Source organism: Ascaphus truei, chromosome 11 (assembly GCF_040206685.1).
Source record: "Ascaphus truei isolate aAscTru1 chromosome 11, aAscTru1.hap1, whole genome shotgun sequence".
Lineage (NCBI taxonomy): Eukaryota > Metazoa > Chordata > Amphibia > Anura > Ascaphidae > Ascaphus > Ascaphus truei.
In genome coordinates this window covers 48,808,219-48,831,251 of record NC_134493.1, presented here as the reverse complement: position 1 = coordinate 48,831,251, position 23,033 = coordinate 48,808,219, and the positions used below count along the sequence as shown (strand labels likewise).

At 41.1% G+C, this 23,033-nt stretch overlaps 1 protein-coding gene and 1 long non-coding RNA gene across 8 annotated transcripts in view; one reads left to right on the top strand and one right to left on the bottom strand.

Annotated features, from left to right (window-relative positions):
* Positions 1-19,656, top strand: part of LOC142463412 (uncharacterized) — a 28,003-nt gene extending 8,347 nt beyond the window's left edge. Inside the window, exon 3 of the long non-coding RNA XR_012787432.1 lies at positions 19,262-19,656. This is a non-coding gene — a long non-coding RNA (uncharacterized LOC142463412). The remainder of the gene's footprint in view (positions 1-19,261) is intronic.
* SNX29 (sorting nexin 29) overlaps positions 1-23,033 on the bottom strand; it is a 287,808-nt gene that overhangs the window by 20,234 nt on the left and 244,541 nt on the right. Inside the window, exon 21 of one of the 7 annotated variants that reach the window (XM_075566133.1) lies at positions 15,553-15,612. The exons of the other annotated variants lie outside the window; for them this stretch is intronic. Within the exon in view, the coding sequence (XP_075422248.1) occupies positions 15,591-15,612 (22 nt within the window). The 3' untranslated portion in view covers positions 15,553-15,590. The remainder of the gene's footprint in view (positions 1-15,552; positions 15,613-23,033) is intronic. 7 annotated transcript variants of the gene reach the window in all.

Here is a 23,033-nt window from a genome sequence, read left to right as displayed (position 1 = left end):
GCGGAGCGCCGCAAAGAGGGACCCTGCTGTACCAAGTCCTGTTTTGGAGAACAGATTTCAACCTGTTTTGTCGCACTAGTTTTCAAATTAAAATTCAACTTTGCTTAGACATTTCTCTCTCTGTCAATGAAATATTTGTCATTAAGTTGGTCTATAGGTAATTGGGGAAAAGGCAGGAACTGTGGGTAACATAAAAATAAATAAATGAATATATGAATACAAATGTTACTTAAAACATGAAATGAAGTCGCTCTCACTGGTCTTAAACATAGTAATACAACACGAGACAAAACTAATCAATGTAGGCTGCTACAGTATATTGCTTGATGCTCACAATGTATCCACATTTATTGCTTTACCAGTGGAGCCGATTTATTAGTGTTGTCATTCCAGTGATAACTCAGACTTATAAAAAGATATAATTAAAATATGAATGAATCCCAATCAAATATTCACACGTTCGTCCTGTGTCATAGAACTTAACGTTTTCTAAAATGTTATTTTCTTGAATGATGGTTTGCAAATTATAGGTGTATGTATGTATCATTTTGCAATGCCAGCCATGCACACACAGCTTTATATTTTTTTTTTATTACAAAAACACAACTAACAATAATGGGAATAGAATAAAACAGATGGGAAAAGTGCATGAAGACATAAATGTAACAGTGGGAGAAAGGAGTCCCTGTCCCGAAGAGCTTACAATCAGCGATTCATTTACTTTAGAAATACATGCCAAGTTGCAATGCCACTACACTCTATGGATGGTACATTCTCTTCTCCTAATTTCTTGGTCTTTATACATCTGCACGGTGTATGCTTACATAACTTTATAATCATTTTTTCTAAACAACCAAAGTGTCATCATGGCAACTGGGAGGTTTTTCAATCATCCAGCCGCTCCATTACCAATCACATACCCCTGAGGAGTGTGCCCACGAATTGGGGAGGGTCACCAAGACAAAAGAAGAAGCCTGTGAGCGACGTGCATACATCCCCGAGTGCCATCAGAGCACAGCGACAGCCAAGAGGCCGGGCGAGGGATCTCCATCACAACGGAGACGCTAAGAGGAGTATCCCACGGCAGTAGGCAACTGAGATCTGTGGGGATAAAACATGCCGTCGCTGGATAAAGGTCCCAATCGGAGGACTTTATAAGCTTCTCTTAAAAGCTTTATTGTCATTACAATTGAATTACACTATTAGAAGCATTCCTGCGCTCGTTTCTTGCAGACATGCTCATATAATGCATTCAAGGAAAATAAAATTATCATCTGAAAATGATAAACTAGTGCAGTATATGCAGTGAGTAAAGTGGAACAAATGCATTGTGTTTAATCACAATAATGCAGAATTCATTTAAACGATGGTAAAAAGCTCATCAGGCACAGTTATTGGAAGATTCATGATATATTTTCATAGGAGAAAAAAAGGATATAGGGAGGATAATAGATGATTTCCTGTGTCTTTATAATATTCCATGTGCATCACAAAGGCCGGCGAGCTGGTATTCATTATATATATCAAAGTTTTTGCTTGTGTGGCGCTGATCCCATCCAAGGCTTTTAGAGAGAAACTGTTCGTAAAAAAATCACTAACGTGGAAGCAGAGAGGTTTCCAGAAATGGCCTTTTTATTGTTTTCCACAGTAAATAAAATTGGAGTGCTGGGTATGATGGGCTTGCAAAAAGTAATAATGGCGCCTTAAACCTTGATATGAAAAAGTGTTCTTAGTTTAAGAGCTTGGTTAATTTCTCTGAAATTTCACAGGTTTTATTCTACATTTTAGCAGTGACTGTAATAATTAAAAGTTTGACCTCCTTTAAATAAACCACAGTACTTTCACCCACCCCCCACCCTCCCCCATGGGGTCCCCTGCTCTTTTTGGTATGTTTTGGTATGAATTCTATCATTTTTAATGTATATAAGCAAATCCAGAAACTCTAGTTCAGAAGTACTATATTTACAAGTGAATTTTTAATGAAACGCATTGCCGTTAGCGTGCTCAAGAAAAATGTCTAAAGTATGTGCTTCACCACACCAAATCATAATACCGTCATCTATATAGTGTCTATAGAGGACCAGGTTTGCGCCGAGCTCTTGGTTACTCCAGATATGATGTTCCTCCCACAATCCCATAAAGAGATTTGCATATCTCAGCGCAAATCTGGGTCCCATCGCCGTGCCCTTCATTTGTAAATAAATGTCATTGAACCAAATAAAAATTGTGAGTTAGTGTAAAATTGATCATTTTTATTTAAAAAATAAATAAATAAATATGTGCTGAAGTGTGTGTATTTTCTTTCTCTACAAAAGGAATTTCTGCCCTACACCCGTGTTTGTGCTCTATAACGGTGTAAAGAGAAGTCACATCACATGTGATTAGAATGTGTTGACCAAACTATATTTTCTAATAAATTAAGCACGTGAGTAGAGATCTTAAATTCTGAACTGGTGTCTGGAGAAAATGATCAATATAGGCAGAAAGATTTGAAGTGATGGACTTAACTCCCAAAATAATCTTCCAGGAGGGTTTATTGCATCTTTATGTAACTTGGGTAAACAGTAAAATATTGGTAATGTGGGCTTTTTAAACAAGGATGAATTAAAATTCATCAGTTTTATATTATATTTTTCTTCAAACATTATTTCCGGAGGGGGATGCGCCTTGTTCTCCCTGCGCCTACCTCCCGCCCCGGGCAGCAGCCACGGGGACCAGGAGCAGAGGGGGGGAGCGCCGCAAATGCTGCCTGTGGACCCGCTCCCCCCACTCTCAACGTGGGATGAAGGGGAAGCGCCATGGCGAGCCAGCGCCCGCCAAACCAGCTCCCCCCGTGCCAGCCTCCTGCCCCGGGCAGCAGCTGCGGGGACCGGGGGGGTGGGGGAGGAAACTAAATGCTCCTGGAGGAATTAGCCCACCAGTCTCGCTCCCCCCCCCCCATCTTACCTCACGCCCCGGGCAGCAGTCGCAGGGATCGGGGGCAGCAAAAGGCAAAAACAATGGACGGACCTTCCTTCCTCTGGCGGCAGGGAAGCAGCGCCCACCCGGTCAAGGTCAGTCACCCACCCACGCAGTCAGTCACCCAACCAGGCAGTCAGTCATCCACCCACGTGCCTTCCATCTCCCCTCCGAAACCAGCCCCACAGCCTGCCAATTGAAGCGCCCCCCCCCCACCCTCCAGTTGGTTGAAGGCTCCACCCTCCCCCCCCACCCCCAACCCCTGGCCGGTTGAAGTGCATGCTGGCTGAAGGCTCTCCTGGCCGGTTGAAGCGCGGGCCGATTGAAGCCCCCCCCACCCCCCGCAGGCCGGTGGAAGGCTCCCCCCTCCAGGCTGGTTGAAGCCTCTCCCCGCGGGCCGGTTGAAAGCCCCCTCGGTGACCAATTGAAGGCCCCCACCGCGGACCGGTTGAAGAGAGGTACTGTAATTCATTTTAGTCCCATACCCCTTAGGTCCATACTTAAACCCCCCCAGGCCCACAATTAACCCCCACAAGGCCCATACTTAACCCCTCCCCCCCCCCAGGCCTTTTGTCACATTGGATATCTTTGTCTTTTGTTGAAAATATTAAAAATAAACAGATTGCATTGTAATGGTTTTTTTTCGTATTACAATAAGAAGAAAACAGTTAAGTAAAAGTTGCGCGCTAAAAATGTTTTGCCGTGGTAAGTGCGCTATGAGTTGGGAGGTCGGAGGGGGGGGGGGGTGCCCTGCTCCTTTCATTTGCCCGGTGCCCCATGATTTATGTTGACGGCCCTACATACAGACACACACTTTAGCTGTGCTAAAAATCAGAAGTCTGCTTTGCCCCACGACTAACCCTTTGTTTCCAGCCTCGGCTGTCAGACAACAAGCAGAAGAAATGTGTAGCAATTAAAAATTTATCTCTCATATTTGACAGCGTGCAGCTGCAAAGACATTTTTTTCATCCTATGTAACTTTGCTGCGTTTGGTATTTTAACATTCTTGTTTATCCACTATAGGCCCAGCACAGGATTACTGGCTTCATTTATGATGCAAATTATGAACACGGACAATGATGAGCTCTCATTATCCACTGCCCCAGGCTTTTGGCAGCATTACTGAACTCAAAGGCGCAGTGGGAAAGGAAACAGCCTGTCTCGGATGTGAGAGAGTGAACCGCGGGGAACTGCAGTAGCTTTAGAAAGCCATAGTGGGACATGGGCTGGAACGGGTGGATCTGGCAAAGATTTAATTGTGTAACATACTACCACTACTAGATCTCCAGGTCTTCCTAATGGTCACATGAATAAGTACCATTATTTGAGTTTAGGTTAAAAAAAAAAAAAAAAAAAAGGGAATTAGATGAAAACAAATATCAGATAAATTGGTGCCATCATGGCCATGAAACACAATATGATGAAGACATCGGTCACATCGTTACATAGTAGATGAGGTTGAAAAAAGACATGGGTCCATCAAGTTCAACCTATGCTAAATTTAGACAACAGATACTTTATCCTACTGCTGCGGCCGAGTTTATTCGAGTATTTGCCCGTTCTCGGCCGCAGCAGTAACCTGGCGCGCGCCGGAGGGTGCCGGGCGCGCGCCAAAGCAGCGGAAGAGCGCCCTCCGATCGGGGCGCTCTCCCTCCCGCTGCCGGGTCCCCCGGAACCCCCTGCCGCCGTCCCCCACATCGCGGGACACCAGGGCTCCCTCGGGGAGCCCTGGACGCGGGTGCAGGGGGCGCTGACACCCGATGACGCGTGACCGCGCGTCACGCCGAGGGAGTGGGGCTAGCAAGCCGGGGCATCCCCCGGCTTGCGGAACTAGCCCTGCTCGGATTAAACGTGTCGGTAGTGTATATCTATACTTACTTATTGATCCAGAGGAAGGCAAACAATAAACCCCATTAAGGGGAAAAATTAATTCCTTCCTGACTCCAAGAATTGGCAATCGGATTAATCCCTGGATCAACATCCTTCCCATGTATACTTATTTGGTATATCCCTGTATACCTTTCCCATCACCAACCGTTGATAATTGGTTATAATAGTTGTATAATGACATGACTATGAAATAATGACAATGTAAACCATTGCCACAGACATGTGCAAATAATTTAACTAGAAACTGCACAATTAAACAGCATTTTCTTTTCATGGATTGCAATATAGTTCAAACTTGTTTAATGTGCAATGAAAACATTTCACTGTGTATCAAAACGGCTGGTGTGATTTTACTAGAGAGGTATAATTTATACCGCATAAACATCTGCAAGCCTAAAGATGGAGCGGTGAGGGTGTCAGAGCTATAGTTAGCAGTTCACACAGTTTGTGGTACAGGTGGAGGAGGTGAGGATGAGTATCTTGGAGAATTTAATGAACAGTGATGGGTCCTCAGAGGACAACTGAAGTGAAGGTGATTTTGATGATTTAGTGTGCAGCAGTCACAAGGGCTTCAAGTAAATGGAAAGCTACAAAAAAATTCTACAATGCAGTTCCACATGATCTAGGTTCTCTTACTGTAAAGGAGCAATCTCTCCTTGGACCAAAGTAAATTACCCACATCATTCCAGTGACATGTGTAATGGGCCTCATCTGGGTAATTGATGCCTTTTTTTTAAAACCCAAATATGACTCTTATAAGTATTTTTTTAATCTATATTTTCAAGTTAGACTTGGGAGGGGTTTGATTTCCCTTTAGTTGTCCCTTTTTGTGGGATGTCACTGTGTGATCAGGAAGAGCTTGTACAGTCCCCCCCCCCCCCTTATCTTCTCTGATAAGGACAGGGGGGTGGGATAAGGGGAAAGAAACCACTTTATTGACAAACACTTCCCCATTCAGAGGCCCCTAAGAAATTCAGCTGGCTGGCTATGTGAGACAGGCTAAACCTTTAATAGGCGTCCGGTGCCCGACAGCTTTGATGTGTGATGCTGTTTCTGGCACTGCATTGGAGAGGCTTAAATAACAATACTTCTGGGTTCTTGTTTCCCCCCTGAACATGAAAAATGTGCCCTCTGCCCCAGCCTTTAACACAACGCCAGTGAGGAAGTGGTCACGTTCAATCCTCTCTTTCTTTTAGGAGAAACCTGAAAATTGGTTGTGAATATGCCTCCTGTGTTGTTTATTAGGACCATGCTGTTCTGCATTCAACAAAGTACCAGTAGTTTTCTGATGATGGACTATGATAGCTATAAAAATGTCCATAATTTGTCCCAAGATTTAAGTACATTGAATGGTTTATACCAGGGGTTCTCAACGCTAGTCCTCAACCCCCCCCCCCCCCACCACACCCAAAGATCAGGCTATCAGGATATTCCTGCTTCAGCACAGAACACCTGGTTTATACAGTTTGAGATGTCACTTTGCACATGGAACCACAATACCCATTGCTGTGATGTTTAATAGTTTAAGATGACTATTCCCTGTTTCGTAGAATCAAAGCTTTATTCCACCAACTTTAATGACATTACTTTAGAGGAAATAAGTACAGTAGCAAGTAATGGTTCTTTTAATATATATTGTTGTGTCAAAAGGAATTGCTTGGCCATGTCAGGCTTCCAGGTATAATGTTCACTTTCCTGTTTAATTAACTTCTCCATGAACAATGGTTAAATACCCACTGCTCAATCCCTTTGCCTTTCTCATTATATTACTAATAACATCCTGAAGTCTTGGATGACATCATGCAAACGTGTTGGGGGTGTTTTTTTATGATTATACTGTAGCACATAGTCTGTGCTAATGATGCCAGAGTTATAGTAGTAAGTAACAAGATGTGGGAGTCACTGAATATACCATTATCTTTCTTTCAATCACGACAGCTAAATATGTTAAACCGCTTTAATTCTGTACTTCTAAAACACTTCTACATCTTCGCTCCTACCAGAAACTTTGTTTTTCCGCTTTGGGGGAATTACCTGGTACTCAGGATGAAGCACAAAGATGTGCTACCTCGATCAGTTCGTGGCCATGATGTGTAGTGATGGTTGAAGAGCGCACCTGTGACAAAGTCTTTGTAACCTGTGCACTTGAACAGTGTCTCTTCAAGTATTCGCTCTTGCTTGGCACGCGCTTCCCACGCCGATTCCTCCCTGGCTTTTTGTGCGGTTAGATTGGTGCTCTTCTGTCACGCACGTTTTTCTAACCACTGCTTTCCCACGGTGCGCTTAGCTTTGTCAACCCAGTGGAGCACTTCTTGCTCAAGCTCATCTTTCCATTTCACCAACTCTTCTTTTACTCGCTTGGCAACAAGTTCTTCCCCGCGTCGTGCCATCTCCTCTTCCCTGTGACCATTTGCATCCGGCCCAGCTTCATCTTGGTTCTTCTACTTTGCATACTGTGGAAAGCAAACTGTATCACTGCAACGGCATTTCAGATACGATTGTAGGAATGCACAGCTTGCTTGGTTATGACATAGGATCTATATCCGGACAATCACACAAGCAGCTCTCTTCACATCCCTGTAGCATCTTTGTTGCTGAGACTTACTAACATTTGACTGGAGCACAATCACACATTGCTTCAAGTGTCCATATTTCTTCCTTTCTCGTTGCATTCTCCAGAGTGATTGAAGAAAGCAGACTGCTTTATTCCGGCGATAAAGCCTCTATAGGCAGCCTCTATGACGACACTTGTGGAACGTTTGTGCAGATAACGCTCTCCATTTTATAACAGTTCTGTACTATTTCTGAAGTGTTAGAATGCTTCTCTGCTTTCTTTCAGACCGTTCTAATCTCAGAAAGTTCTAACTGGAAACAGAGATTTGCCTCTTTCCAGCTCCAAGGCGTCCTCTGCTTCAAGTGCTAATTGCATCCTTGACTTTTCTTGGTCAAATAGTTTCTTCACTTTTTCTAGCTCGTGAAGCTCATCATTTCATTTGCCTGGTCAGTCAAAACTGAATTCTCCTCTTGTAGATTCTTGTTCTCTCCCCTTATGGTCTACAGAGTTTGAAAGACCCCTTCAAGGACACATTCATACATCCGCAGCGCTGTGCTGAGACGGTGAACTGAGAGACTTCCAATTCAGGTTAGTCCTCATGTCCTCGAACTCGCTCTGCAAGTGACGCTTTGTCATCTCCAAAGATACACACTTAGCGATTGCTGCGGACAGACCCCTCCGTAGCTCAGTCTTCATTTCTTGTTTCTTAACGATTCGTTCACGCAGGAGATCATAGTCATGCCTGGCACCTTGCAGTGTGTGCACTTGTGCATCTTTAACCTGGCTCTAGGAATCGGCAACCATTTGCTCATCCTTTTCCGCCTCCTTTTGAATCCACACTGTCATCACTAGATATTCCGCCAATCCCAGGAGGATTCTGCCAGCCCCTTCAGGCTGCAGAACATCTCGCCTTCCTTCTGACGTGTGATTTCCTGACGTTGCAGGCTCATCCTTAAACGGTTTCTGTAACTTCCGCTGTAAGTTACGAACCGCTTTTCCTTATCTTCTTTCTTTTATTTGTTTTGGTAGACTGAGGCAAGTACAGTACTAAACTCACATTCATTGCTCAAAACTTCTGCATTTTCCCCTCTCCCACCATGCGGTGCTTGTTGTACATACTGGAGAGAATATTCCTCGTAATGCCTGTACTCCTCCCGTAGTGACTCTTCATACTTGAGAATGTAAGGACACGAATCTTCAGAGTGCCCGAGGTCCTCGCACTCCGCACATACTATGGGTATTTAGCTGTTGTGTCACGGTGTCGCTGTGCAGCCTGGACGTCAGCAAATGACCAGTTACATTTTTTTCCTGATTTTCTGGTGAATTTTCAGGTATATTCTTTACACCGACCACAAGAGGCGCTAGAAAAATGATAGCTTAATGCAGCAGTTGCTCAAACGGGGGGTGGGGGGGAGGGTGCGAGCCCCGTGCTCTTCCTCAGGGCATTAAATGCCGGGGGATCGCGTGAGGTCTCTGCAACACTCCCCTTACCTAGATTCAGCAGGCTGTGCGGCGCGTCGCCATGGCAACGCAGCGTCAAATGATGCCGCGGGACCATGTGATGTGACTTCACATGACACCGCGCTTGCACATTGTAGCAAGTTATGTTGGGATATTCTGCATTATCACTGCCATTGAATTCTATGGCAACTGTGTGATGTTATACGTTATAATGCAATATTATGCATTATCAGCAGGTGAAATAAAACTTTATATACAGTATATAATGTTTAGTGTGTAACTTCAATCTAAGTCTTACTCTCACTGGTCACCTCAAATGACTACACTATACAAAGCCTTGTTCACATTTACATGGCATTTGTTGGGGACTTGTAAAATATATATTTTAAATAATCTACTTATTTTTCTATTTAGCACTTGTATATGGTGTCAAATAGATTAATTAAAGGAGTGTAGTCCTCTACTGAATTCTCTCTTTAATAGAATAGCAAAAATTGTTCTGCACATGCGTACAATTATATCAAGTAGTGCTGTAGTATGCAGTAAAAAGTGATGTCGTTTATTGACTCTGGACTCTCTAAGCATTACGTAAATATTATATAATCATGTTAAGAAGCATATCTATTAATTTAGCAAGGTGTTCTTACCAGCCAAGAACAATGGAAGCCCAATTTCCTTTTATCCTATTGCCTTTGAAACTATATTCCTCTAAGCCCAGTCTAAGGTCTGATATGTCATTTGGTTTCAATCAAGGAGACAATACCTGACAACCAACTGGTAGCGCAACACTTTGTGAATTATCAGCCTTCTCACTCGTGAAGACAAATGTCATTTCAAGTCCAAGTCATCATGAATTCTCATTTTCAGCATGAAAGAAAAAGCAGAACAGTAGCAATGCTGAACTTTAGTCAATTTTTTGTTTGATGAAGCAATAGGAAAGGATATTAGTTATCTTAAACAGGGAAATGATTTCCTCCCCCCCCCCCCCGATTATTTTTCAGGTAGCCAACATAAAAAGAAAAATAATGCAATTTTTTTGCAGGTCACTGTGATCATATACAGGCAGGCTTGGAGAATACCAAAAAAAATGCCTGCCTCTTGCTGAGCCACAGATTCCTTTCAAACACAAATAGGGTTTTCTGGATATAATGATTGTAAAAACCCCATGGAATTTAGAGCTCTCAGCACAAGTCCTGAAATGTGGAAATCATCTGCAAAATATTGATCTCTAGTTTTTGGGAAGGAAAAAAAAACCAGCCTAGTGATGTACCAAAGCAATTTTGGAGCAAAACTGATGTCAAAGGTGTCATTTTCATCTTGCGTCTGAAGATCTTTCAAACACTTGTTGCCCTGTTGTGAATATGGGTAAAATGAACAGTAAGAGGTAATTACATGACACGGATCGTAATTAGATATTTGCACTTCCCGTTTCCCCCTTTTATAAGTTAAAAAAAAATTCCACCAGGTCTAAAGTTGCATAATAACAATACAGGACAAGTGCGCAACTCAAATGAACTAACAATTGTGAATAAAAAGTGATTATAAACTTCCACCAAATGCCCATGTGAGCGACATAAAAGTGAAAATACTGAAACACTTTGTTACCAATCACTGGATATGAGAGCGTCTGTCGCTGTAAATAGGGTAGCCCAGAACCCTGGGTAACTATAAACAACAAAACAAAGAACAGTGCACAACACTCGTGAAAAAAGTAATACACAATTTTTATAGAATAAAAGATTCAAGGTTCTGCGTACATCAGATCAATATAAAACAGGCACAGAAAGCTACAATGTAGCTGTTACCGCTCGTGGACACTGGATCAGGACTGCACAGGAATGAAGTCGCCGGGTATCTTTATCCACATCATAGGTCTGTGGCCAGATAGAATATAAAGCCGCCGATCAGCTGGAGAAAATGCCCAGAATGTCTAATTGACGAGTCCCCAGAGTCCAAAGGATAATGTCCAGTGCTCAGTATAGCAAGGAGTAGCAGCAGCGGTTGGTGAGCAGATTGGCGGCAGCAGCGCGCTCGGAGGTAAGCCTGTCTGTGTTGTTTTTACCTTGAAACATGTTGGTGTGGGCTTTTAACCCTGGTCTCATGATGATCCAATAAAGCCTACAGACTTCTTACTACATTGTGATACGCTCCTCTTATTCTACCTCGCATGGGGAGTGCTCTGCTTTTTTCCCCCTCTTCTTAATCAATACTGGTCCCACGAATCCCAACACCGTCTGACTTGTCTCATTCAAACAGCCCCAGTCCACATTAGTTGAATTTGGGTTTGTTAACTGGAACTGGATAATATTGAGATATATTATTACTATCTTTTTTACCTGACCGGTCTCGTCTCTCCACCCATTATCTGTACCAGTCAATGAGTTGGGTACAAAAAACAAACATAACACTTATCTCTGTTGGTGCCCGGTTAAAAAGATATAGATCTATATGTATTTAGAAAAAAAGAAAAAGATGGGTTACGTTTTACAACACCCTTATCTGCTTGCTTAAAAAATAAATTATATTCATATTGTAAAACCTTATGAATCTCAGCAAGACCAAAAGGGTGTTCAACAAATATGTCAACTCTACAAAGATCGAAATACACCGAACAGAACAAGAAGTCAAAGACCATGTGTACCTTGTCTGGCAAGTAACAATGGATGGGAACCTTTTGGATTAAATCAATAGGAGAATGAAGATGGGACAGAGCGCTTTGGGAGGAACAAAATCTTCCAAGGTAGCCTTCCCTTGTGCCTCAAGAGGAAAGTTGGCGACCAGTGTATTGTTAACACCAAAGTGATCTAAACAGGCGCTTATACACAATAAAGTGAAGGATAAATTATCCAGTGAATGATCTATTTATATAAATAGTGAATTAAAGTGAAAAAAAACGAAGTCTCAACCTCCAAGGAGAAAATGTACACAATCTCCATTAACAGACAGCACTTCCAGGATTAGGAGGGAGCACATTCGTCAGGAATCCACCCCAAAAGAGAAAAGCAAATATAGTGCACTTCTATGTGTGCAGTGTGACAGGAACAATTTATAAAGTCTTGGCTCGTATAGAGAGCCTACTTACAGACTGGCAGATATTCAACAGCAGTGAGTATAGATGGTATCAGCCGATGTGAAATCCAATCTTATCTTGTGTGTCTCAGGGAAAGACAAAAGAGAGCCAATAGTGCAGACCAATAAAAATTTATCATACATAAAAACTATTGGCTCTCTTTTGTCTTTCCCTGAGACACACAAGATAAGATTGGATTTCACATCGGCTGATACCATCTATACTCACTGCTGTTGAATATCTGCCAGTCTGTAAGTAGGCTCTCTATACGAGCCAAGACTTTATAAATTGTTCCTGTCACACTGCACACATAGAAGTGCACTATATTTGCTTTTCTCTTTTGGGGTGGATTCCTGACGAATGTGCTCCCTCCTAATCCTGGAAGTGCGACCAGCAGTGTATTATGCCTGTGCTCCCGTATGGATGTGAAACTTGGACACTGAATCCGAAGCTTCAGACAACACAAAAGAGAATGGAGATGCATGCTGGTTCTTACCCAAAGAGACAGGAAAACGAATGAATGGATTTAAAACCACACACGAGACTATGACATGATCACAAGGGTAAATAAATTAAAATGGCAGTGGGTCGGACATATTGAGAGAAAAAAAATCACCATTGTTGCACAAGGATGGTACTCGATCAACAGCACATCAGTCTATACTATTCTGTTCTCTCTCCTTTTTTTTTTTTTTTTTAGATTATTTAAAAAATAAATGCGTTTACTGGTATTAAAGAGCAGGTTGAGGTTGAGTTGGATATTATCTAAGAAAATATGCATTTTTAAAGGAAGATGCCATTTTCAAAATTTAGGCTCACGATATTAAAAAATGCACATGTACACTTCTATTAAAAATCCTATTTACAATAAAATGATGGAGATATTTGTACTTTCTTTTCAGGAGATGGAACATACTGACCATGACTCTAATATGTATTATGACCCCAATGAACAGACTAAAGTGCTGCTATTATATTTAAATCTCATGAGAATGCCAATCAGCTTCAGTTCCGTCCATTAACATTATCTATCTATCTACACAGTATAAATATTTGCTTTCATAAAGTAACCATTTGTGAAAAACTTTTGTATGATTAATAATTAGTCCTTATTCCAAGGCAATAAAAGTGGATAAAAAAAAGGACAATAAAATGTATCAAGAACATCCATTAAAAAAAAAATTCCACGCTTTATTAAGCTTGTTATCTGTACTGTTCTCTATAGTAAGTTGCATGACAAATTCTTGCGTGAACGGCAAATGGACTTTTGGCTATTCTTGACTCTTTCTTTGTTTACTATCTTCTACCGTGTAAAATCTCCCCCACTTTACTCAACATTATCTATTGTTCCTGTTTTTTGCTATCTTCTTCCCCCAACCTGAGAGAAAAACACACATATCAGTGGTATGTTTACAAAACTGGGGGTGCAAAGTAAAATCATAAGAGACATGATTAAACAGTATTTAGGATCCAGTTACTGTCCCCGGTTTGTTAAATAAATATACCTTAACAAACCCATGTGTATGTTTGCCACATATCCATCTTCAAATATGGCCTCCAATATTTTAGTACCATACGAATAACAATTATTTCATTAAACCTCAAGTTTGCTCGTTAAAAATCTCACTGATTTTATGTATCAGTCCAGTTGCCAGATACCCAAATTATTTAATACATATGTTTAATCTTAATTAAGGACATTACCTTTTTTTTTGTATTTTAACGGGGCACTTCTTTTCAAAGTCGCACGCCTGAAAAAGGTGTGAATTGACCAGCATTATTTGATATCTTAGTAACGGCATTGACGTATATGGGACCTATTTATTGAAGGTGCTAAATTGCGGCAGGATTGATGCAGAAACCAGCACCCAGTTAATATATTTGTATGGGATCTCATAGAAAGCAGCAGGTTATTATTTTTCTTTATAGAAATCTGCTGCCATCCTTGTGTCTGATCACTTAATCAACAAGACCATGTGCATTTATAATCATTGTTTGTTTGTGTGCAGGACACTCTTGGGCTTCTTATTGGAAAACACACCAATAAGGTAAATGGGAAAGTTATTTGTCGCCTAAAAGAAGTGACTGGACATTAATTACAATAAGATTGGGAGATGCAATGTGTGCTATTAGAATTCTGCCCATTGTTTTGAGAAGATGGCTTATTATTTCCAGTATCCTTATAATAGGACAGAACTCTGCATGGGGCCTGGATGCCAAGGTCTGTGCAATGAGCTTATACTGGGCCAACACAAACATATGCCTGGATATTGTTGTGAATTGATTATGGCCTGTAAAGTCGCAAAAGCTCATAGCAGGTTAGGCATCTCAAAATGCCTTTGGCAACACAGAATTGATTGAAGCCATTTCTATACATTTTTCGCTCTATTGAAAACCAGCCACATATTTCCATCTTCCACTCAACTTCAAACAGAAAAGAACATATCTCATTCGTTTTAACACTGTAACCTAATGGGGTGGATCGCTGTACGGTACAGGTAATGTTTTACCGCTAAGTACAGTAAAGGCAGAGGTGCTCATTGTCCATGAAAATGTTTCTTTCCTTGTAACAATATAGCCATTGCAGCTAGAATTGTGTGATAACCTATAGCCCCTAAGGTGCAGGTATACTGTACTTCTTAACATTTTATTTCTGCACCTGATGTTACCAGGTAATGAGTTTAATCAAAAGCATGTCCCAAAGTCAATTCAGCAGTAAGCTTCTGATCTCCCCCATGTAAATAGAGCAGATGAGACTTGTGGAATACATACACCCGTATCCAATATGTACAGGCATACCCCGCATTAACGTACGCAATGGGACCGGAGCATGTATGTAAAGCGAAAATGTACTTAAAGTGAAGCACTACCTTATTCCCACTTATCGATGCATGTACTGTACTGCAATCGTCATATACGTGCATAACTGATGTAAATAACACATGTGTAACAGGCTCATAGTCTCCCCGCTTGCGCGCAGCTTCGGTACAGGTAGGGGGCCAGTATTGCTGTTCAGGACGTGATGACAGGCGCATGCGTGAGCTGCCGTTTGCCTATTGAGCGAGATGTACTTACTCGCGAGTGTACTTAAAGTGAGTGTACTTAAAGCGGGGTATGCCTGTAGTGAAGTTGTTTTCCCCTTGCGTAGGAAGAGTTCATAAAAATGAAGTGGGACCAGAGATAGAATCATAGGCATCAACAATGTTGTTGTTACAAAGTGCTATTTTTACAGAAAAACACATGGCCTAAATACCAACATTTTTAAACCCTGGCAGATTTTGTTGACTACATTTTTGTTGTTGCTCTTGACTTAATTAATTTATAATTAATATAAAGGAGATCGTTTCGGGACGCTGTCTCCATTCTGACACTTAATTACCAAACAGATACAATGTTCTGTTTTTGTATCCATGAGACTTTGAAAAACCAACGGTGCTATGCCTCTCTGTGTCAGCTAAGGTTTGAAGGAGACAGGGCATTAACTACCGTATAGAAGTGATGCTAATGCAATCACATTAATCATGTCAAGACTGGTGCACATTTAGCCTCATCCCTAAGGTGAACAGCTTTTCCGAAACAGACAATGTTTCACCACATGGCAGTTGACAACATAACTCACATGAGGTGTGAATCCGCTGCATCCAACAGCAGCTCCTTCTAATTAAATTCTAGAAGATCGCTATGTAAAAGAGAAGGGGAAGAAAAGTGAAAGGTGTCACCCCCAGGCGTAAACAGTTAGCGCCTGATTTACTTGTTTTGATGAAGAATTCAATGAGGTGGAAAATAAATCTGCACACATGCACAAAATGAAATGCAGAATCAAAACGTACAAAAGAATCAGGGAGGATATTAAATTACAGTTCACTCTTTCTAATAAATACAACTTTAATAAACAAGATTTCGAAGATGACATTTGGTGCAACAAAGGGACTATATCCATGTAGCCATGTGTATTGGAGTTGCTAGAAATGGAAAGCACTTCATTTGCCATTTTAACCCAACATGTTTAGCATTTATTTCAGAATACAGCTTCTAAGCAATGCCACGCACGCCATGTTCATGTGAATGGGATGTAAGGGGTTTCCTAGAGCCAGAAGTTGTCTTACAGCATAGCACCGAGAAGACACAGAAATAACCGCATGGGAAAGATGGTGTCAAGCGCACGGTCGGCATTAGGGCAAGACGAGCAAGGCGGACGCCCAGGACCCCACGCCTCCTCCTTGCATTTTCAAGACTGTAGCCTTTTTCACCCACCATAACTTAAAGCGTGATGGTAAACCCCACAGTCTTGAAAACTGCAAAGCCAGCAGTACAACCAGCGTCACACTGATGATACCCCTTAAGGTTGAAACATGTCTGTGAATGGTTTCTCTGGCGTTGCATCTGATTCCCATGCTGTGCTTTTAAAACAGCGAGCATTAGCTCATATGAGCTCCATGTAACAATGGATTTTTTCAGACAAAAGGTGACACACAGTGTGCTCGTTTGCATGTCATTTCCCAGAATCCCTTGCTGTAGTTGAAGTGCCGTACGCTGGGTGATAATGGTGAAAGGCGGGGTTGCAGACCTGCCTAAGACATGTGAATGTGCTCACAAGTCATCTTTTTATTTGCTATATCTATCTATCTACAGTATATATATATATATTATTTTTTTTGTAACTTCACAAATTATTTTCACTTTCTCTCTCTTACCCCAATCACAATTGTCCCAATTTTTTTATTTTATCATAATTTCATTGTGAAAATTTTCAGCAGTTTTCTCATTTCAACATCTATAAATGGCTATTTCTGATTTCCATGAAAATATTTTTTAGGCACTACCCTGATCATAAGAGCACAAAACTTGCAGTCTGAGTTGTGCGTTTCTTTACTGTGCACTTGACAAAAGTAGTTTTGTCTGTATATGATTTATATGACGCCCAAAAGTGAAATATATGTGTCCTTTTTGTTTTACCAGAAGTTGGGTATATGCCCAGGACATACTTGAAAACGAGAAGTAACTCTCAATGTATTACTTCCTGGTAAAACATTTTATAAAATAAAATAAATGTGTGTCCTTTTAATTTACCAGAAGTGAAAATGTCCAGTTGAGAATCACTGGTTCTATAAACTCACTGGAAGACTTGTGCAAATGCACCAATGCTTCGCTATAACCTTCTAAAAAGTTAGACAAATCATGAAAACGTTCAATTGAACTTTTTAGTAAAAAAAAAAAAAAAGTGGTAAGTTAGCAAGGTAAATCGAAAGTCCACATTTCCCCCGGAAGAGCGAGAGAGAAGGACCACTATTGAATAGAGCACATATTGACTTGTATAAATGAGTGTTTTGGGAAATGTATACAACATGTGGCGAGATGCTTCTGAGCACACCTGTGTTCCCTGGGAAATATGCAAATTTAAATTATTTGAATATACGTTGCATATTCAAATTAGGTTATCACCCAGGCATCTCAGATGGGTTCATGTTCACAGATACCTCTCCATGTGTTGTGGTACTATATATCTATATCTATATATATATATCTCGATTTCTCTGTTGACTTTTACTTTTTGGGTAAAAGGTTCACAGATCTCACAGGTCCTGGTGTGCACTGCTTTTGCTGATAAGCATTTTTAAATTGCATTTCATGTTTGATAGCCACAGTGTTTTCAATGACTATTAAGAAGTAAAGAAGTAATATGGAACAGCATTTGGCTGGCATATTTTCATTTTATTTTTTACATATGTCTAAAGCGAATTACTGACGGTATCTAAGCATTAAACATATTCATTCCCATATTTACCATTACAGTAAAAAAAAAAAAGCAAGCATTCCGGAAGGACCATACAGTAATCGAACACAAGCTGCACATTTTATACGTTTCCTCAATAATTCAATAATTCTCTTGGGAGAAAGTAGCAAGTAAATTATTTCTAATAATATAATAACGCAAAACCTCCACTAAACCTTAGTGGTTATCGATTTTGGACAGTGTACTTAAACGACCCATATTTCATGTCGTCAATAATGTGATCAGTCTTCATTTCGCTAGTTAAACTACATTACTATTCACCTTTCAAAATATATAGGATTTAAAATGTGTGTAACTCTAGTAATTGTGATTTATGAAATAAATTATTGAATTGTCCCTATAGACTTTATATATGACTCCTTCACAGTCAGAGCAAAGCACAATGTCTCATATTTACTCCGCAATGCTATGTCATAGAAACCTTCGAGTTCTTTCACTAAGATTGGCCAGAAGGTGTCCCCTAGTGCAGGAAAGGGTCGTATGGAATAGTCCCGCTTAGAAAACATGGGCCAATGTCTCTAGAGCAAATTTGTTCATATGCAACAATTTTTCCTGGTGCGGATCTATTGATATTCCTGCAAATGCTGTAAGCAGCATTCTAATGTGAGAAAGTTATGTAAAGCAGTTGATGTGCAATATATAACATTACACATATGGTGCCTGGTAAGCTACTTTGTATGTATAGTGGAAGTTTACACAAAGGTTAGGTGACCATACGTACCAGTTTGATCGGGACAGCACTGTACCGTTTTTTTATGTCTTGTCCTGGTGTCCCCAAAGGGGTGAGTAAAACGTCTCATTTGTACCGGATTTGAAATTGTAGCGCTAAACCTCTTGGAGTGGCAATTTCAAAACCGGAACATATGAAACGTTTAATCCCCCGGTGCTGTGGCCCGGCTTCCAGCACCACTACCATCTCCTCCGCTGTCAGGGTCGGACGTTGGGCCTCTTTGCACCAGAGACTTTAACGCAGGGGGGCGCAAATCTTTTTTCCCTGTGCCCCCTGCCGGCTGTCCCTCTCTTCACGCCCCCTCCCCCTTACCTCGGCTCTAGCGTTCTGGGTGTCATGACGTCACATTGCCATGGTAACGTGACATGACCCAGCGGCGTCATTTAATGCCGCGTTGCCATGGCGACGCGTCTCCAGAAGCCATCTGAGCCAAGGTAAGTGCAGTTAAGTTTAGAGAGGGCTTTGCCGCTTCCCCGAAATGTAATTTAAGAACCTTAGGGAAGCGTGAAGGGCCTCTGTAAACCCTGTGTCCCCCGCAGACGGGGGGGGGGGGGCAGTTTGCACACCCCTGCTTTAATGTATAGTTGAGGAAGTGGTATGAAAAAGGACGGATTTAGATTTATTGGACATTGCTATTTTACCTAGGAGGTATAAGGATCTATATAAAAGAGATGTCCTGCATCTATCTGGGATATTTAGTAAGCAGTTCCGATGCTTCATTAGCAATTAATTTAACACATTAATATAATATAATATAATTAATATAAATGTAATATAATTAAACAAAGATCTTTTTGTTCACAGCTGCAGCATATTCAATCTCAACCACCCCAGTGTACATCTGTGTTTCCCCAAAGGCGGACAGCCTGATGGGGCTCCCCAAAAACTGCTGCCCTCTGCACAGGACCAGCGTGCTAAGGGTTAACATGTGCTTGCACTTTGTGGAACGTCAACCCCACCCACTGGAATGTTAATGAGCCATGAGGACACAAAGATCTTTTTGTTCACAGCTGCAGCAGACTCAATCTCAACCACCCCAGTGTACATCTGCGTTGCCCCAAGGGTGGACAGCTTTTGGCGCAGCCGAAGGGCAGCCAAAGGTTGTGAGCCGTTTGCTGCCGTTCGCTGATATTCGGTGATGTTAAAGCTGCCCTATTTCAATCTGAAACTCAAAGGCCTTTATCCCGTGTACCAAATTTTCCAACTCTTATCTGTGTATGAAATGTCTGTTAATTCACTGTATAACTGAACACGAGAGCTAACTCTCAATGTATTACTTCCTGATAAAACATTTTTATAAATAAATAAACTAGCTTGGGGGGGGGAGGGGGGCAGTGCTCCCAACAGAGGTGGTAGTGGCAGTAAGGGAATTAAAAAATGCTTGGGATATATATTAAGGCAAAATCTTAAATATAAAGAAAGCAAAGGATCAAATGGGGCCTATGGTTTTACATCAGTTTGTAAAGTGGGCATACTCGGTGGTGGGCAAACTCGGAGGGGGGGGGGGGGGGCATGTGGTTCTTATCTACTGTCAATTTCCAAATTTGTACAATGAACCTCGCATGATGAGCCTTCCACCTCCTTAATATCCGAGCCCTCGCAGTACCAGGGATCAATAAATCAATTGCAATCTGATCTTCTATATCGGTATCTAAACACTTCTCGCCTATTTACATTGGCAAAAATTACTTTTGGAAATTGGTCACGATTGCTTTTCTCATCTCTTTAATGAAAATGTCATACATTATAGGAATAGTGATCTTAAATACTGTAACGAATGCTTTTGCACGGTGATATTAGATGCTGTCCCTTTTTTTTATTTATTTTTTTATCCTCTCATACATTTTCATTCGAATGAGTGCAGCAACCAGATGTGAGTGTTTATGGAGAACATTTATTGCAATCAAAAACTGAAGTGGATTCAGTGTCATTGATACCATCTCATGTTCCTGCTTCTTCTAGAGTAGACCCAGCCTGTCTTTTCCTCCGTCTCAAACTAAACATCAGCTGAAGAGGAAGAATTTGTATGAGCGTAAATGCACTTCACACTTTCACAAATCACTTCACAAATTGTTGAAGACTGCCCCATTTTCCAAAAAAAAAAAAAAATGTAAATAATTTTCGTAGGGTAAACGATTTTGCATAGCACCACAAATACAGAATAGTTTTTAAATGGTGCAGTCTGCCTTTGATGACAGGCTCCAGTCAAAATCGGTCAAAGGGTTAGGGTGCTCAAACCCAGGGTAATTCCATCCAATTCAATAAACAATGAGTCATTAACCCTGGAGATACCAGTGGGAGTGGGCAGGTAAATCTAGACTTGTAAGTGACAAAATGACAGCAGTCAATACTTAACTATAAGAGTCTAATACCAATGGGGCCCACTCACGTCATCTCCAGGGGTGATATGCAGGCGTGCCAGCCATGAAGGATCCAGAATCCAGGTACAGCCAGAAGAAAAAAAACGAATGGCGCACAGCCAGGGAGCCAGGTGTGGAGTAAAACGCTTTCCTTTATTGGTGCATGATAAGCGACAAGTGTACCCCCTTGGGGGATAAAGACAGGAACCTCCTACGCGTTTCGGACCTACGGGTCCTTTATCAAGGAGTATGGGATATGCTGAAGTAAGGCACCTTATATACCTGGTTCATAATGGGCAAATTGAGAAAATCTGTGAACAATTACACCGCAGGCCCAGTGCGCATGCGCGTGACGTCACCCGAGGCGTCGCACCATCAACCCAGTGGATTGTGGGTATGGACCGCCCCCTGTCGCCGTCCGCACATGCCCAGACTGAGGCATGAGGCAAAACATAACTCATCTAGTCTCTGTATCTACTCCTGCCCATAGTGACGTCACCGCGGGTGTCCGATAGGCCGATGCACATCGCTGCACCACCAATGAACATGCTGAGCAGGCGATGTAGCACCAATCACGCAGAGTCCCGTGCGCTTACACCAAGGGCCAGAATAGTATATAGGGAACTAAAACTGACAAAGACAAAAACCATGTTCTGGTTAAAACACACAACGAGAGCCAACTAATACAAAGCAAATTCTTAAATACTCTTGTTGTGAATGGTATACCTTCTCACTGCAGATCCCACATGTAAAAAAGACATACAATGTGACACACATAAACAAACTATACAACACCATATCAACATTATGCATTATGCATTGTGCAACATCTCTCTTAAAATATACGGACACAAAAATATATTAAAAACAAAATGTACAATCATAAAGACCTTTTCTGTTATGTCTTCTACTCAATATCTCCAAGGGTGAGGAAAATCAACTGTATTATTCCATAATAAATACACACTTTCACATTTTTAACATCTAATTTACTCATCAATCATTTTTACTCATCATAATTAATATAACTTGGGACAACTGCATTGCTAGTTTATGGCAACTGCCGCATAAGTTGTAAATCATAAGGGGCTTCCAGTAGTTTGTCTGAGTCTGATGCAAAATTGGTCATAGCAATAACTCCAAAGCATATCTCATGCAAAGAAAACAGTGTTATCATAGGATAGTAATGATATGATTTTTTGTCATTACTACTAAAATATTATTTCTATTATTTAATCAATTATTTATGCAAAAAATGGCACAGGTTCCATTCTACATTTAGACCGCAGGGTGTTCTGGTCTGAAGCATAAATATCCAGTAGGCCTCCCTGCGGTCCGAAAGGTTGAGTAAGTCACCCCCTCTTTCTTTTGAAAAGATTTTCTCAATTCCCTGGACTTTTAATCCATTGATGTTACCTTTGGGACATTGCGTAAAATGTTTAGAGACTGGGTGAGATGTATCCCCTTTCTTAATTAATCTGATATGTTCGAGTATCCTGTTTTTTAGGGGTCTGATGGTCCTCCCTACGTAGTTAATTCCACATCCACAAGTCAGTAAGTAAATCACATATTGGGTGTCACAATTTATGAAAGACTTTATCGGAAAATCATGATTAGATCTACAACCCCTAAAATGTTGTGAGGGAATCATAAATTGACAAATCTTACATCCTCCACATCTATATGATCCCTTAGTTACAAATTTTTTAGTAGTAGATGGAGGGGAGGACGCCACATAGCTTGGTGACACATAGGTTGCAATGGTTTTCATCTTGCGATAAACGAAACGAGGGCCCTTCTTAACACAGTCTTTTAAGCTCCCATCCATTTGGAGGATGTTCCAATGCTTACGGATGATATTCTGGACTTTATTACTACATCTATTATATTGCGTAATCATAAGTGGAACATCCTCTTTCATGAAATCAGTACCTCTGTTGTTATTATTCTTGTTAAATGTTACTGAACCCTTAGGTGGATCTCCCTGTCTGTTTTTAAACAGATCCTCCCTATTGGTCAATGTATCATGCACCAATAAAGGAAAGCGTTTTACTCCACACCTGGCTCCAGTCAAAATCGGCCTAACATTTTTTTTAATTGAATATGTGCGCTACTACAATTATCTTAATACAATACATGATATGAAATATAGGTATTTTCCTCGTTAGCAGGGATCAAAGATGTCTTCTTGACTCCAAGCACACCACACTGGAAGG